Source organism: Meleagris gallopavo, chromosome 1 (genome assembly GCF_905368555.1).
Source record: "Meleagris gallopavo chromosome 1, MGAL_WU_HG_1.1, whole genome shotgun sequence".
Classification (NCBI taxonomy): Eukaryota; Metazoa; Chordata; class Aves; order Galliformes; family Phasianidae; genus Meleagris; species Meleagris gallopavo.
In genome coordinates this window covers 22,817,594-22,835,788 of record NC_139404.1, presented here as the reverse complement: position 1 = coordinate 22,835,788, position 18,195 = coordinate 22,817,594, and the positions used below count along the sequence as shown (strand labels likewise).

Sequence of the window (18,195 nt, the reverse complement as noted above, 5' to 3'; positions counted from 1 at the left end):
TGAGCAGTGATGCTGGCTCTACAGCCAGTTATCTAGCACTACGAAAGCACGGGGAAATTTAAATAAAACGTGTGGGAAAAATTCTTATTTACGACCACCCCTCTTTATGCCTCTTTTCTGTGCGTGAAGTCGCTGCGGCCCAACGCCTGCAGCACACCCCGCGGCGCCTGCACTCCCCCAGCATCCCCCTAGCAGCTTCAGTCCCGGAGGAAGAGAAGGACAGCGCCGAGGGGCGGGCGGCGGTGCGGGGCGGTGCGGAGCGGTGCGGATCGGTGCGCAGTTCCCCGCTCCCCGCCCCGGCCCGCCCCGCTCCCTGGGCGGCCAATGCGCGGCCGGGGGAGGCAGAGCCGGGAGCGGCCCGGGGGAAAGCATCAAGCCCAACTTTCTCACCTTGAAGGGAATAAAGCTCTCCCGATGCTTCCCCGCCCGCCGCCCTCCTCGCCGGCCCGGGCTGTCCCCGCGGAGGACGGAGCCGAGTAGGGGCTCGATGCGCGGCCATGGGGCGCGGGGCCGCCCTCGGTCGGAGCCTCCTGCGGGCGGCGATGCTGCTCGCCCTCTGCCCCGGCGCCGCGGGCGGCACATGGATGTGAGTAGCCGGGCGCGGGGATGCGGGGATCGGGGCAGCGCGGCGCGGGTCCGCCGGTCCCGGCGCTGACGGGGCTGTTCCGCAGGTGGCTGGGCATCGCGGCCGCCGGCGGGCCGGAGAAGCCGGGCTGCGCCAGCCCTCCGCTGAGCCCCGGGCAGCAGGAGCTGTGCAGGCAGAAGCCGGAGCTGGTGCCCGCCATCCGGGAAGGAGCGCGTCTCGGCCTTCAGGAGTGCCGCAGCCAGTTCCGACACGAGCGCTGGGACTGCCGCCCGCCGCCCGCCGCCCCGCGCCGCCCGCCCGCCGCCTTCGGGCAGCAGCTGAACAGCGGTGAGTGTCGCCCCGGGGGCTGCCCGCGTTGTCTGGCCGAGCTGCTGCTGCTGCTACCTGTTGTCATCCTCTGCTTCACGCTCCCGGGGATGACGGCGCCTTGAAGTAGATCTACTTAACTGTGTTGAAATGTTATTCTTAGGCTGAGGTTGCTGTGCCCTTACTTGTGTCGCGATTGCTAAATGGGTGACACACTGCCTTGCTTGCAGGTAGAAATCTGCTCACACCCCAAACTGAACAGGAATTACTTTAAAACGTAGCACGTGCACTCGGTCAGAGGTAGCGCTCAGCACAGCCAGAGCAGCGCTGCTCCCACCGCATGAACTGATGATGGAACTATTGAGATTTACACACAAACAGGGACTTTGAATGGAATGGCAGTCTAAGGGCCTTACTCCTACAGGTTTCCTTTGAGGCTGCTCGCTGATTTCAGCACAGCCACCAAGGTGAGCTCCATTAAGTATTGCAGCACCTTGTCCCAGTTTTGTGTAATTGTCACTTTATACTACAGGAGTGGGGGAAAAAAATCATAAAATAAGCAATAAAAAGAGATTTATGTTCCAAAATGGGGAGGGGAGCAAGATTTTCACTCTTCTCTATGCGGCTGGTTGCAGTGCTTATTTGTCCTTCTGGTCAATGGTCACTAAAGCCCCACAGCTGTGTGACTCGGCTGAGCCACTGTTGTGTCCCGGGGAAAGGTTTTGTGATGGAACTGGCACCACAGACTGACATGGAAAGGAAAAAAGAGCAAGAACGTTCCAGTTGAAGAGCAGGAGTACTGGGATTGGGAATAGCAGGGTGTTTTTACAACAGTGGAAATTAGCACAGGGAAATGTTATCTACAGTTAGTGGCTGGGGATTGGTTTTAGGATTGCTTAGAGTGTGTGTGGTGCTGTGTGCCACATTGTGCCAGGATCACTGGAGAGGCCCAAGTAAGCGTGTCCATGATTCTTTGGGTATAGCAGATATAGCAGGAGCAGATAAGGGCTTTGTGAGCTGCTGTCCTTGCCATGGCCAGGTTACCCTTGGAGGAGCACTTGGACAACATATTCTTGGGCCATCCCAACTACTGCCTGGTTTAAGAATCTGGGGGCCTTTTGTTTTGTGTGTTATGGCAACCTCAATGTTCGCTCAGTTGAAAATGAAGTATATTTTGGCTTTGTACCAAATTACCCTGGGATTTTGACATCTTGAAGTTCATCCTCCAAGATCTGAACTGACTTCTTCATCCAATTGATACAAACAGTGAAAATCAGAGTGGGCAAATAGTAAGGGGGGTTAAGCTGAGTGAGGATTTTTTGTTGTGCTTTGTTTTGATTAAAGCTTAATTGGCTCAAAAGTTTCATTGACCAATAAAGTTCCCAATCAGATTCAGAAAGCAGTTACCAAGAATCGAGCAGCCAGAATCAGCAGAATTAATAGCATAGCCACATGAATAGGCACTGAAGTCTTTTTCTGAGTGTGAATATTGACGGCTTCTTTAAACAAGTTAACTCTGGAGACCAAGCTGTGACAACTTGAACTTCAGAACTGTTACCTTTTAATAATGCTCTGGCTGGTAAAATCGGTTCCCTCAGCTCCGCCAACATGCAGTGCGAGGGAGCCGTGAGCTAACAGCCCTGCATTGCCTTGCAGGCACGAAGGAGTCCGCGTTTGTGTATGCAGTGACGGCAGCAGGGCTGGTGCATGCCGTGACCCGCTCCTGCAGCGCAGGAAACGTGACTGAGTGCTCCTGTGACACCAAGCTGCAGGGCGGGGGCTCGGCCAGCGAGGGCTGGCACTGGGGCGGCTGCTCCGACGACATCCACTATGGGATGTCCTTCAGCAGGAGCTTCCTGGATGTACCCATCAGGAACGCGTCAGGAAAAAGTGGCAACGGGCTGCTGGCGATGAACCTGCACAACAACGAGGCTGGGAGGCAGGTACGTGTTGCTGCTGAGGCATGGAAGCCATGGTTAGCTTCGTTCTGTACACAGGTGGCATCAGTCAAGTGAGGCTGGTCCTTGACTGCAGGTACAAGTGGCAAGAACTGGGCTGATACCTCCAAAGTCAACATTTACAAGCCCAGAATCAAGTTGTTCTTAACTAAGTAAATTTCATGGGTTCAAATAAAATTCACAAAATACAAGCTGATTCTGGAGTGCTGATCAAAGTGCTCACAAATAGATAATTGATACTCTATTGCATAGCAAAGTTGAACTAGTCTCATTATCAGAATACTACTTGAAGATTTTTTTTCCCTTATTATCTGTAGTGTTCTGTTATTGCTTGGTTTTTTAATTCTTTCTAATGATGAATGAACAGACTCACTGGAAACCATCACTCATTTGGGATCCACAGTCTGGGGTCCTTATCTGTGGGCAATAATCTAGGATCAGTGAGGAAAAGGAGATTTAAACTTTTCTTTTGAAAGATGGGTTGGAAATGACAGTCCTACTTTAAAACAGCCCGCTGGCTAGGGCATTAACCAAAGAAGGAGAGGAGGTTGGCTTCAAATAGATCTTCTTCTCCTAACAGAATTCAAAGCCCTGGTAACAGGGTAAGTGTTCCTGCCATCGTACAGTGCATGAGTGTGGGACATTGGTTCCTCTATTCTGGTCTGCAGAGAATCCCGATAAATGGGGCAAAAATAGCCAGTACAGGTGATGTGAGTCCAAAATCAGGTGGCTGAGGTTTACATCTGCAATGATGGAGCATTCTGGTTCTTGCTCTAAAATTAGTTTCCCTGCTTCATACGGGAGTTTTTGACTTCATAAGCATTTGATGGCTCTCTCTGGCCCCGTAATTCTTTAAACCTGTTCTGCTCAGTGGCACTGCTGTAACTGAAGAAAAGAAATGGTAACTCTCTGATTTTGGACAACATACTGCTAATGCTTGCTGGCGACATTGCAACTCTGAAATTTCAGAAAAAGTATGGCTGGGTTTTATTGAGAATAACTTTCCTATCAGATATGGTTTGGAAATAGCCACAGTAAGCCAGCATTTCAAAAAAGAACCACAGTGGTACCACTGCAAGCTGTTTTAAAGTAAACTTACTTTTACATGTTATGAGGTAATATATTTTATTTAATTAAGTTATATTGTAGGAAAAATAGAAAATCTTTGAGAGACATACACCCTTTTTAGGTCTGAAGACCTCCTATCAAAACAGACTGAGAGAGTTGGAGTTGTTCAGCATGGAGAAGAGAAGGCTTTGGAGAGACCTTAAAGCAGCTTTCCAGTACCTGAATGGAGCCTACAGGAAAGATGGGGAGATACTCATTATCAGGGAGTGTAGTGATGGGACAAAGGGGAATTGCTTTAAACTAAAGGAGGGGCAATTTAGATTGTATGTTAGGAGGAAATTCTTTACTCAAAGGGTGGTGAGGCCCTGGCACAGTCTGCCCAGAGAAGCTGTGGATGCCCCATTCCTCGAGGCACTGAAGGCCAGGTTGGATGAGATCCTGGGCAGCCTGAGCTGGTGGGTGGCAGCCCTACCTGTGGCACGGGGTTGGGACTGGGTGGGCTTTAAGGCCCTTCCAACCCAAACCATTCTCCAATTCTATGAAATAAACTTGAAAACTAAGAAGATGCTGAGAACGGTTACTTTAAGTTCAATTAGATGCCGGACAGCTAAATCATCTCCAAGGAATGGTGGTTGGTGTTGTGTAGTGGGGGATATTAGCAAAAGGGGAGGAGATTAAGTGGTTATTCATTAGAGAAAGAGCAAAAGGTTATTAGTCACATTTGTAGAGATAAATAATTAAGGGAGGAGTTAATAATCTCCAGAAAATAATCTCTCTTTAAACTCATGTCATTTAGCATGTAATACTGATATAGATTTTTATTTTAATGGTCATATTTGTCATTAGAAAGAGAACAACAATCCACAGTGACATTTTAGTCCACTCCTGCCAACCTGCACTTCATGTACACTGAGACTTCTGTTGTCTCTCTCATTCCAGAGACTTAGGAAAAGAACAATGAATTCATGGAAATCAGTAAAGTAAGGCTATGAAAGAGCGGCATTTTCTTAGATAAGTGTGACAGTGGAGACAAAGTGCAAGACACTTGATGAACTCTGGAGGAAAAGAGATGTTATTTCTGAGTTTAGGTGGCAGTGACACAGATTGTTTCCTTGAAGCCCCGTTCTCTCTTCTACCTCTATTCTTAGCTCAGCAGCAGCAGCAGCGATTTGCTGTCCTCTTGCCTTCAGTGACAGCATCTATTCTTCCTGCACCACCCTTGTACTCAGAGCTCACTCATGCCCACACTGGGTTACAGCTGCCTACCTCAGGTGAGTCAGCTCTGCTGTTTGGGGTCATGTTAGCTTTAAAGAGAGAACACTGCCATCTCCCTAAACTAAAAAAGAAGCTTCTCTTTTGAAGCTAATGTCTTTTAAGTTGGATCAGCTCATCTACAGTGACCCATCAGCGTCCATCAGATCCTGAGGACATAGTTGGGTTTCAGACTTCTCATAAAATGTGGTGCATATGATGATCATTTTTTTCAAGTTAACTTCACTTAAAAGAAAAACCCACCATCCACTGCAAGCCTGAAGATCCTTAGCCTTGATGGTTTTCTAGCAATGGTGTATTTACTGTTCGCTATCTTGGATGAAAATATGCAGAGTATTCAGTTAGCTTCCATGCATAAATATTTTGTAACTTAATAGCAAGCTGTAGGCTGAAGTAAGTATTTTGACCATCATCCAGGATGAAGGAGAACATTTATTGTTGGTCCTTGGGATTCTTAATAGTGATATTAACTGAAGTGAAGTTTAGCAGAACTTTTCATTTTTCTAAATCCAAAATCCTTGACTAGATGTTGGAAAATGTTGACCTTCGTGTTTTGGGGCTTACAGAAAGGATGTTTTGCAATACATTTTGGTACCTTATGACCTTTTGTAATAAATACTAGCATGTTCCTAATTGTGTGTCTTGCAAGAGCAATCTTGCAGGGACAATACTTTTTGTTTGGAGTAACTCATGGAAATAGTATGCTTGTTCCTTTCCCATTCCCATTTAACATCTCTACATTTCACAGTTAAGCCCAAGGTATATCAATTCTAAAAGAGTAATGATACTTTGACTGAGTTGTGCTTTGTTTATAGTACTAACCTGAACCTCAAAAGGTCCATATTTCATTCCTTATTCTGCTATAATTATTCTTCATCATTTGGCATTGTAATGTTCAGTGTACTTAGATATGCATATGTGAGCTGCCTTATAAAAACAATAAGTACTATTGTAGTAATATTTTTCCACTGATGGCAGAATTCTTGTTCAATTACACACCAGTGAAGTGTGTTGACCTGGAGGACTCATGTTCTAACATGCAAATAGGTTAGCTCCTCAGAGGGTTAATTTTTATTGGTATTTGAGGATTGATAGTAGTCTGCAACTGTTCTTGAGTGTAACCTCTGTTAGATATGTGCTTATCTTCATGGGTACTCCTCATCCGTCCGTGCCTTAAATTAAGATGTTTGATTGCAGTTGCTGGTTTTCACTGCAAAGCAGGTGGTCACAGTCCCAGCCTCACAGCTGAGAATAGGGACTGCAAACAGAGGGCTTGACCTGGAGTTATTCAGCAGTGATTGGTAGCAAGGGGTACACAGATTACGTACAATTCCGCTGACACTCAGCTGCAGCCAAATCTCTGCTTTCTGCCCATCTGCCTGTTATAGCCATACCTTCAATCCCTCTCTTAATTACATCAGATCAGTGAAAGGAAGTCACCTAAAAATGGTCTTCTTTTAGGTTATTTTTAAAACAGATCAGTGTTGATCACTGTGTCCAGTTTAACACTTTAACTCTTCTCTTCTGCCAGCACCAACACAACTTAGGGTCAGCAAAAGGCAAGCGTGTGGGCTTGTGGTTGAATATGACCATCATAGACCTGTCTTGGTTCTACGCTGGTCATTTCTCACTAGCAAACAGCCTTCTTGGTTTCATGACCAACCTAAGGAAACCAAAAACCTGTCCCAGCCTGTACTGGTGGACACGTGTCCACTGTGTTTGTGTGATCAGCAATGTGCATCCTAGCATCTGTACGAAGTTTTGCTATTTAGGGAGACTTCTGTCCCAGTATTTCATGAATAACTGAAAATATTCCCCATGTGAACCTAGAGATGGGACACCAAGTACCTACTGGGGAGCTGGAAATTATGCTTCTTTGGGCACTAGAGTGTGTTGTAGCCACGTCCCCACAGAAGGCTGTGTCAGCTCTGAAGGTACTGGATTAGATTTGTTTCCAAGAAAAAAAGCAAAAGAAGATTCCCAGTCTCTAAATTTTGCCAGATGTTCAACTTTTGGAGTTTGTTAATGGAGTTCACATGACAGCCTGAGGTCCAGGCCTGTGTTTTGTAATCAGCCAAAGCAAATGTCAGCTCCCAGTGCTGTCAGCAGAGTTGGCCCAAAATATGTTGCCGTCCACCCAGAAAATCTGCCCATTCTAGCAGCTGGGAAGCAGTAACCTGGGGTCAAGCACAACTGTGATGACACCATCGATCATTTGAAAGCAGATTGCATCAAAACATTATAGAAGAAGCCAAGGCCATGCTGAACAAGAACACAAATGTTTGTGATTGCAGCGTATATTCTTAATGACTCCACACAGATGTATATTGGTAGCATTCACATTGATCCGATGTTTCGTATACAGCTAATGTATGCTGTTTTTTTATACTTTGACATTAACCCAAGACTCCAATATCATTTTCCACTCCTGTTTAGAATCTGTTTCTTTTTAGTTTTCATTAATTTATCCTCGGAGAAAGACTCTTGAGTGTCACTGCTGGGCTAGCTGCCCACATGGAACTCACTCTCCATTAACACCTAGCAGACATGTTCAGGACTTCCCCAGACAATATCTGAATCATTCTCCCTCATCCAGGTTTTACTGTGTCTTGTCATAGTACATTTTTTTTCCTTCAAACCAAACCCTGTGTTTTCCTTCCGTTGTTTCTTCCCTAGTTAGCACCTTGTCATTCTGCAGTGGAGACTAACATTGCATCCGTAACTACAAGGCTTACAGCACAATGTGGTTTCAAACTACTTCAGCACTTCAGTTACTTGCTGTGGTGCAAATAAATGATCATTAGAAATTGGAAAATAGGTTAAATCCCTTCTGTTTGTAAATTGCTTATAATATCTATGTATCAGAATCAAGGCTCCCAGGGCTCTGCTCTCAGAACGAAATCTGGACTTGAGAACAGGCAGAAATTAAGCTTATTTCCCCTAGGAAAATTAAGGGTGTTAGAAGGGTTTGTTTTCTCTTTTTTCTTTCTAAGACATTTTGAGGAAAACATAGATTGTCAGTGGTTACTATCTGTGGGTGCTGTGAAGGAGCTGAAGATTTCGGGTGAGCTTTAATAAATAGCATGAAGATATTTTTTTTTATCTTTCCTCCTCTTTAATGTTTCCTCCATAGAGAAATATTTTGAATCTGTATTGGCTTTGCTGTATGAGAAGTTTTAAGAAAAACTAAAATTCTCTCTTCCCATTACATTTTCTAACTACCTTTATTCTGGAAAAGAAATGTGAGACAGAAGGTCAATAAAAAGCAATAGTGTAGCATGGCTTTACACGCTATTAACCACTAGCCCATGTGAGCCCACAGATGGCTACAAAGAATACAAAAAATGAAAAGGTAAAATGAAGCACAAATTATAATACCTTATCCTTCTGCTGTATCTTGTATGTGATTATTTTTTTCCTTAATTTTTTCCTAACTGTAATGTGTCACAAGACTAACTGTATAATTTTATACCCATGACTATTAGCTGTTCTAGAAGGAAGTATTATGCTGGTTGTCTGCTAATTGTTGTCTGCTGGTTGTTTGAATTACAGTCCCAGATAAAGGAAGTTATTGGTTGTTTACAGTTTCAAGTTCTTGGACTCTTGCTTTCATATAAAATGTGCCAAAATTCTTGCATACTGCAAAAGCTTAACACAAGCTGCAGATTTCCACTGTTGGTTGGATAGCTGTTGTGCTTGCATTCATCTGAGCGTAGATGTGCGACATTTAAGGGCACTGGAAACAGTGGAAACCCACTGTAGTATGTGTATGCCTACATTTCAAGATCAGCGTTTGTCACTGTAAGAAACACCTCAGATTTACTACAGAAGATTGAGCTGAAGGTCTCTCAGCTGAGCCCCAGTGTCTCCTTCCATGGCTTTTCCTTGCAATTCAGGGATGAGAGTACCCAGTTACTGTGCTCCAGGGCACTCCAGCAATCTGTGGGTTCAGCTGCTGGGCCACACTGGTCACGCAGACGCTCCTAAGGCACCTCAAGCCATTTCTGTCACTGGTCACAAAGGGCCATTTGCTCTTCAGAAAGAAAAGCTAGTGAGAAATACAAACTTCTAATATTGGCGTTTATATACTACTTAGCTATTGCCATTGCAAGGTGCATATGTAGGTCATTTCTGGAGATCTTTTGAGCACCGGCACAGGCTGCCCAGAGGCTGTGCAGTCTCCTCTTCAGAGATCTTCAATGGCCACTTGGATGTGGTCCTGGGCATGCTGCACTGGGCATCCCTGATGGAGCAGAGGTTATACCAGGTCTCCCTGCCAACCTCAATCATTCTGCCATTGGGTTGCTTGTGCTGGAAGTCTGGAGGTAGAAACCTGGTTCATAAAATGCACCTTCCTGTGGTCTGGCTGGCAGTAGCAATATTAAATATTAGAGACATCTGGGTTACTGGTATCAGGCTGTATTCCCAATGAATGAAAGACTGCGTCCAAATGTCTTCTCCCTTTGCTTTCAGGCTGTAGCAAAGCTGATGTCAGTGGACTGCCGTTGTCACGGTGTTTCTGGGTCGTGCGCTGTGAAAACTTGCTGGAAAACCATGTCCTCCTTTGAAAAGATTGGCCGGTTTTTAAAGGATAAGTATGAAAACAGCATACAGATATCAGACAAGCTGAAAAGAAAGTTGCGCAGGAAAGAGAAGAGCCAGAGAAAAATACCAATCCAGAAAGAAGACCTGCTGTACGTGAACAAATCGCCCAATTACTGCGTCGAAGATCAGAAACTGGGCATCCCTGGGACTCAGGGCAGGGAATGCAATCGCACGTCGGATGGACCCGATGGCTGCAACCTGCTGTGTTGCGGGCGTGGGTACAACACGCACGTGGTCAGGCACGTGGAGAGGTGTGAGTGCAAGTTCATCTGGTGCTGCTACGTGCGCTGCCGGCGGTGCGAGACCATGACGGACGTACACACCTGCAAGTAGGGCTCAGCACACAAACAGCCAAATCGCCCCACAGCGGGCTGTGCGCATAGCTGCCACACAGACAGCAGTTACTGGGACAGGGACTGTGGGGGATTCGCCTCCAGGAGAACGGGCATCGCCAAACAGGGCATACTCCAAACAGTTGGTGTATGAAAGTCACGAGTGGAGAGCAGCCTGCACACAGGGACAGCCACAGCAACAGACTCCCAGTGGCACATTTGAGCCATCTTGGTTTTAGAGTTAAAATCTCTTTGGGACTTGAATAGCCACAACATCTTGAAGATCGGTGTGGTCGGTAGGTACAGTGCAGAGAACCCAAGATCTTATTAGCCAGAGGATGAAGGGCTAGGAGGCTTGTAAGACACATCAGATGGATCTGCTGTATGATTCATTTCTACCAGTCTTACAAAAAAAAATAATACTAATAATGCTGTTCATTCTGTTCATCCTGAAGCGTTTCCTTAGTGATCTTTTGAAAAGCTGTCTGTGTGATGTGCAGAAGAGCTCCTGGTACCCAGAAACGTGTGTGCCTATGGAGAGGTGGGATAGGAGGGGACGGCCCATTGGCCTGGAGCAAACTGTGCCCACAGCTGGGGTGGGTTGGAGCACAGTTCAGTGAATGTGGTGAGCATGGTGTGCCAAATAGCAACCTCAGGGTCTTGTACAAGTTGTCTTTCAAATGCACAAAGGCCAGGTCTGAGGAGGGACAGAAATACAGCTTGGTATTTGAGGGAAGTGCAATCCCTCACTGGTATCTCCTCAGCACCCAAGTGCACAATTTGCAATCAACCCATCATCACCTCAGTGTTGGACTGTATGTGTTAACCTGCCATCTTCAGCCATCTTGCTGGGTCTCACCAGCATTTTCACAGCCATGTGAGACTCAGCCCAAATAAATCTGTCATAAAATGAGAGATTTTTAACACTTCAATCACATTCTCTTACAGGAGCTACAAATAGAACTTTTCATTAGTATCCCAAGTCAGTTCAATGCACAATGTCACTGAAGGATTGGCTCACACCACTAAAATATTTCAACTGTTATCAATAACGTTTTCTCCCCTCCATATGTTGGTTTAACTCTATTTTACATCAGAAAAAGGTTGTTTATTTTTATGCAGTGATACAATTCCTGGTTTAAAAAAGCATCACGGGAAAGGATTTCTGTTGTTTAATTGTGCAAAGACCTATTTTTGATAAGATGAGAAAGTTTATATTTTGTAAATATTTAAATTATGCAAGTTATGTAAGAGGTTTCCAAAACGAATGTGCTGAGATTGCAGCCTTTGGCATTTGCTGATGTTTGTTACTATTGCAGCAGCCTATAACTGATTTTTATTTGCATGTGCAGGGGGAACTTATTCAGAGGCTTACTGAAATGTTTTGTTTTTTTTTACAATCAGGTCAGTTATAACTGACCTGACACAGTGGTGACACTGGTGTCACAGTGACGAGAAGCACTTATTTTGCTGTTCTAAATGATCATTAATTACTATCCTGTATAGTTTTTCTGTTCTTTTCAACCCATTTTGCATACAGTGAAATTTGGCTCCACTGGTAAGTGGCGGAACTCCCGCTGACAACAGCAGGACTGCTGAGGGGCTGCAGTCCCTTAACTCATTCCACACGGGCAGGCAGTTGTTAGAAATGTATCTGTTGAGACACTTTGGTTGAGGCTTTCAAAGCTGTCATTTATTTTCTCATGAAAGATGGTGACCGGATTCCCCATCACTGTTTGGGGAATTGGATGCGTAGGTCAGGAGGAAGGAAACAAAACCTGTGCTGTGTTACGTTGCTGCCTTGTGTAGAGTATCAAGAAGAGAATAAGTCCTTTAGGTTCTAGTAGTACTGGTTCTTTGGGGACTGATCTCCACTTTTGGCAAATCTCACTGCATTGACCTAGCTAGATAATGAGGAGGAAATAGTGCAGGGTTTTTGGACACTAGGTCAGCTTCAGGGATTTGCCCAGGAGAAGAGATCTCAAAGGGCCGTTTCTGTGGATTGGAGCAGGAGGGGCACGCACATCAGCATCTCACTGAGGAGTGGGGCAGTTGTGACAGGGCCAACGCATTCAGGGTGTCAGTGCCTGCTTGGGTAGCTCCTATTTGAGGCTGCAGAGCAGTCACCTATATCTAAAAGGTAAAATAAAAATGGTTTTGTTGATAAATGTTATTAATAAAAGATTTTTTTTTCTGGCTGAAAGGGGAAAGAGTTTATTTTTTCAGAGCATGACAAAAGACAACAAAGAGATCTAGGGACACGGTTTATGAAACAATAACGTAGTTTATGAAAGCTGGGATGGCTGAACAAATGTCATACGAGGGAGCTGAAGCTTTGCTACAACCCATCCTTTCTCTTTAAGTCACTGTGTTTGCTCATCTGAGCAAGAGGGTTTGAGTGGGAGAAAGGCCTTATCTCTGAGCCCCTTGTGCAATGAGCAGCAGTTTGTGAAAAGTAGCAAACCTGTGAAAAATGCCACGGGTTTATTTTTTGAAGAGCAGATAATGGTGTCCTCTTTGTGAAATGAAAATCTAAGTGTCACTTTGAGAACAGAAATGCCCGTGGACTGAGTGTGCTCTCAGAGCAGAGTTGTAGTGCTGGCTGAAGCACGGGGCACGCACTGGAGGCTGAGGAACACCATCTTTTCCTATCACTGAAGCAGGCCATGCCAAAGGAGACACTCTTTGTCTCAGCCTGTAACATACTGTAGACATCATCTGTCTGCCTACCCATGAAATCTTGGCTTTCCAGGCGGGTCCATGCAAAACCATCCCAGCTCTGGCCACTGGGCAGGTGCTGCTGAGTGCAGTGCTCAAGGACGGGCAAAGCCCACAGCAGTCAGTTGCATGAAGTTACTTTTCCTAAACTGCTCCTGCAGTTTGCATTTGAGGAAATCAAATATGTTTTTTTCCCTTCACAAAGGACAAATGTGAACTCCACATTAAATGAATGCTAGAGCTAACTAACGTGAAAGCACTGATTGATACAAAGTATTAACGCTGAAATACACTACCTTAAGAAATTAACACTGTGCCAGGGTCTGCTGTCATATTGAATTGACAGCTGCGTAATCCCACGATGGTCCTGTAAAGTAATTAATGGGTTACATAGCAGAGAATGAAATGCTCTCTGGTCACTGTGTCAGCAATGGGGCTGGAGGTGCACTGCAGGCCGGAGCACGAGGCTGCAGTTCATTCTGAGCCACCAGAGCACAGTGGTGATGCCCAGCACAGGCAAGAAGTGGAGTCCGTGGCTGGGTGCATTGCAGGTGGTTGGCATCTCCCTTGGGCAGCAAAGAGGTGTAACAGACAAAGTCAGGACAGCTAAGGCTGTCACACATATGGAGTTTAGATTAATTCAATGGAAGAAAGAACCGAATTTTCATTAACAAAAAGGGCCAAAGGCCTTCTGGAATGCTCTGCTGCCAGTGAGCTTGCAGACGAGCTGAAACATCACAGCCTTCCTCAGGGTTTGGCCATGGCATTTTCCCATCAGTCCTGCTATTTTTATGACATTCAGCGTAATTTTAAATGAGCTGCATGCTTTCCTTGTTAATTCTTCAAGAATCATCAAATTCTCATTTCTTATTCTGTTATTTTTAAATATCAAGTTCTACACATATCAGGTTGTCCCATTTAAAACACTGAAAATTCTGACTGATAAGATTTCTATAGGTATTATCCACAAAAACCTGAAAATGTGCATTTGAATGTGAAAAAGAATGAAAGACACTTCATGAGCATTTCTTTCTAGAGCAAAAGCCTGCCAACACACTGGAGGTTAAAAAGAGAACTCACTGTTATTTACACAGATGATCATTTATTGTCTGTGCTGAAAGGAGCACTGTGCCTCATGTCAGCAGCAGAAAACCAGCTGACAGCTAAGTCAGCATCCTGGTCTTTCACAGTCTAATCTGCTCCATAATCTAAGAAATTAAATTGACGTTATCATATCTCAACACTTCCAAAACAGTATTTTGATGTCAAATGTGCAGAGTTTCTATAGGATGTATATATCATCTGGGATAACACCAACTATTTTATCTTATCTGGAGCATCAGGCTGGGGTTACACGGCAGGGTCTGCACTGCTAGCCCTGCCCTGACCCCTGGGTCGGTTCAGTTTAGTGATACGGTTCACAGAAACACCACAAACAAGAGCTCTGGCTGCGTTTGTAGCCTCAAACCGAGCAATAACAACCAGTAAGGGCTTAGGGAGGTGACCAGGAGTGGTAACTCCCTGAGCTGATTTTGCTGCCAATTCCCATAATCACAACACTAAGGATCTGATCCAAGCATCTTGCTTCGTAGTGCTAGAGGAACAGAGCTAACTAGATGCTTCAGGTTGTCCATAGGGATCAGAAATTTAATGAAGAGCATGCAGTGATTTGTGTGCAGATTTGAGTGCAGATATAAAAGCCATAAAAGACATTATCCACCCAGTTTTCCAGTTAGAAAGAATGATTCAGCTGCCAGGATACTTGGGAAAATGAAGCGGTGCTGATAAAGACAATGTTAAGATATTCAAGGCCAAACTAGACAATTAGCTGGAAGTGATCACTGAAGCATCATAGAAATAGTCAGGCTGCGTTCTGTGGAAAACAGTACTCCCTTCCACCACTATCAATGAAGCTCAAAGAGGAGACCTCCCCTCAGCTGGGAGTGCTTTTCTCATGTCAACAGGGCTGCATCCTGCTACAGCCAACGCCCTAAGAAAGGAACAGACCATTCTGTGGGAACAGGCTATTGCAATGGCGATTTTAAAAGGATAGACGTTTCCTAGTGAGGAAATGAGAGGGTCAGGAAGTAAGTAAAAAATACAACTAAGTACCTTTGAGGCCAGTGATCAATTTTTAATTGACATAAAAAGTAATCATTAATTTTCAGCAAAGATTTGGATTGTACATTATCACACTTATCCGAGATTGATACTTAACGATTGGAAGGGACACCTGAGGAACACAGGCCTATGAAGGTCAATTCAGATCTTGGCTGTAAGGATAAAAGAGACTACACTGCAGGAGCAGAGAAGAGAAACTACAATTGGTTTTAAGCCAGCCTGAGGCTGCCTTATCTCTGAGGCCACAGATAAAACAATCAGAAATGTAATGAAATATCTCAAGCAAAGCACGTTCCCTCTTTCTCTGCTCCATCATTTATTTCTGTATTTATTTTTGCCTGTTCAGACAAGAAACTCTTCCTTCACAGAGGCTGCTGCAGGAAGTGGCTAAGCCCAGGTGTTGGATCCTTTTGGTATATGGCCCTGGAAGCAAGAAGCAGCATCCCTCACATCCCCAGTACAGCAGTACAGAAACAAGGTATCTGGCCCAGGACACAACCACCTGTACTGATCTGATAGCTGGAAAAGCTTCCCAGCAGCTTCCAGCCTAAGCTCCACTCCAGCCAGTTTACGGAGGGGCTATGGCCCTTCCATCTGTGCACAGAAAATCCTGTCAATATATGCAGCACTAACACTTTATTTCTCCTCATGATTTACCACTTGGCTTCTAAACTGCAGATAATCCAAACAGTTTAGGAGCTATTATGAACACAAGTGTTTTCTAGTCTCATCAACATCTGAGGGAACTAAAAGCCACATTAATGTCTATAAAACAAGACATGCCAAGCAACAGAAAGCTTTTTCTGAACCAGCACTTGAGCAAGTCAGGCTGTCAAAGCCTCTCCTCTTTCAAGAAGAAAAATATGTTTGATGCTAGGAGAGATGCAGACGGCATTCCAAAGCAAACATCTTCAGCTTCTTTAAGACTCACACAGGTAAAGAGGACTACCACAGCAGTTGAGAGCTGTGGCTGACAACGAAGCAGTTTCCAGGTGGCTTGGATCCCAGCTGAGTGCTCCTTGGAGAAAACAGCCACAACTTTCTTGTGTCCTGCCCTTTACTCACATTTTTTGAGGCAGACATGCTCCCCATCTTCATCTTTCCTTCCTTTGCACCCCTGACCTCAAGGCGCTGCAGATGTTCTCATCCTTTCATGTAGGAAGAGACGTATCCTGGGGCTTTGTCATACAGGTACTTTTGCATGAAGCTCCTTGTACAAAACAGCAAGTTCATACCACAAGATGTAGGAGAAACCACACAAAGTTTTTCTTCGTCACTTACTTGAAACATGCATTATTACTGAAGTTCTGTTTATTGAAAGCATCACAAAGCTTATTGCAACAGAAGGAAATGGTGCGACTAGGTCATTCAAGGTAGAGAATGAGATGGCATGACTGCATCTTGTGGCAAGTCAAGAAAAGACCATGGGATCACCTTGCTGTTTTTTCTCATTTTCATGGCCAAAATGAGCTCATTTGTATAATTGAAATATTAAATATAATTAAAGGATGCAGCTGTGAGGATATGAGTTAGAGAATGAGGGAAAAGGAGGGAGATATCACAAGAATTAAATGATTTAAGAACAATTATTAAACTGTTTATTGCTTTAAAAGCAGTAGTTAAATATTTTATGGTAGACCCAGTTTTAACAGGTTAAATATTCATAACATGCATGCTTGCTTCTGATGGCCAGGAAAAAAGAAGGCACAAATCTAAAGACAAAAGCTAGAACTAAAGCCAGGCTTCTTTTATGTCCTCCATTATATTTCGTAGAAGACAGCAGTGCAAGGAAACAATAAAGGATTCCTAGATGCACTCTCCACCCAGCCTTCACCAAACCCACGATGCACTCTCCACCCAGCCTTCACCAAACCCACTTCCACCTTTAAGCCTCTGCTAAGTATCTTCCAAATTCTTCTATTATTACTTTGGATAGCAGCATAACCAATACCAGCTTACTTACAAATAAAAATTTATTCATGTGAAAATTCCAGGACTTTGCAATTAGTTTTCCACAATAGCCTGATGTTATTAAATAAAATTTATTCATTTTAATGGATAGAAATGAGGTGTTTTACTTCATTTGATGTAAAAGATACATAGGATTTTGACACATCCTCCTAAACAAGAGAATATGAAAGATTTAACAAAAAACAATTTCACCACATAAGGTGCTTTTATTGCTGCTCTACATTAAACTTGAGGGAAAGCCACATTATTTAACAAGCTACTTAAACGTACAGAACAGCTCAGAGTCCAGTCTTATTCTGACATCACAGGTTATTTGACTTGCAAAGCAATTCCCAATATTGCTTGACTTTTTTTTAGTGCACGCAATTGAGTTCATCTTAGAAGACATATCAACAATAGGAACATTTGAGTGCCACTTACACTGTGGGTCCCTGAAAAATCCTTTGTGGCTTTATTCCCACGGTACTAAATGGAAGTTTCTGAAGATTAAACCAGAACTCATGACATAAAACTCCAAGAGATTACAATAAATTCCATAACATCCCCCATTTTTTGTATACCAACAATTTAATTTATAACACACTGACTTAGTTTCAGTGAAAGTTCAAGCTGGCCCTACCTAAAAATGAAGCTGTGTTTTCTGATAGCTCTGGCACGAGCTGAAAAATAAGGCCACTTTAACTTGGTCCTTTTTTTTTTTTTTTTTTTTGCATTAAAAAAAGAAAAATGAAAATGCATTGTCACTTAAGTTTGAATATCATAGATTGCATAACCAAAGATGCAACACTTTCTCTAATATCACTGTAAGCACAAATGACCCCACATTAGATGTAACACAAGCAGTAAAGATACATAATACTGTAGCCTGGACAACTTTCACTAGAAGGCAGACTGCTTTCTGCTGGTTTCTTTGCGATGGAAAATTTATTTCTAGGATTACAACTACAGCAGGAAAGCATCCCATTACAATGTGACTAGCCAGCAGGGCTGAACAGGTAGACTCAGTGGTTAAACAACAGTACAAAAATTGTTACAAAAATAATGAACAAGTCACTTGAACAAGTACTGTTGTTTAACATGCCAAGTCTCTTCTACATAGAAAGTACTATTTTCAAGCTGATCAACAATCCTTCCAAGCTGCTTTTAAGTATCACATATGCTATTTGTGCATTTACCTTTGCTCTTCCCCTAGTAAAAGTAACTTATATTGTGCTTTTCATGGCATATCTGTATTTCACTATCATGTTTTCCTCCTTTG

General features: G+C 43.9%; 1 protein-coding gene across 1 annotated transcript; it reads left to right on the top strand.

Annotated features, from left to right (window-relative positions):
• Window positions 1-303: 303 nt before the first annotated feature.
• Window positions 304-10,581, top strand: WNT16 (Wnt family member 16). The gene is made up of 4 exons (XM_085218711.1): window positions 304-586; window positions 672-913; window positions 2,549-2,835; window positions 9,664-10,581. Exons 1-4 carry the CDS (start codon window positions 498-500, stop codon window positions 10,126-10,128), a joined length of 1,083 nt encoding a protein of 360 aa, XP_085074837.1. The 5' UTR covers window positions 304-497; the 3' UTR covers window positions 10,129-10,581.
• Window positions 10,582-18,195: the final 7,614 nt, after the last annotated feature.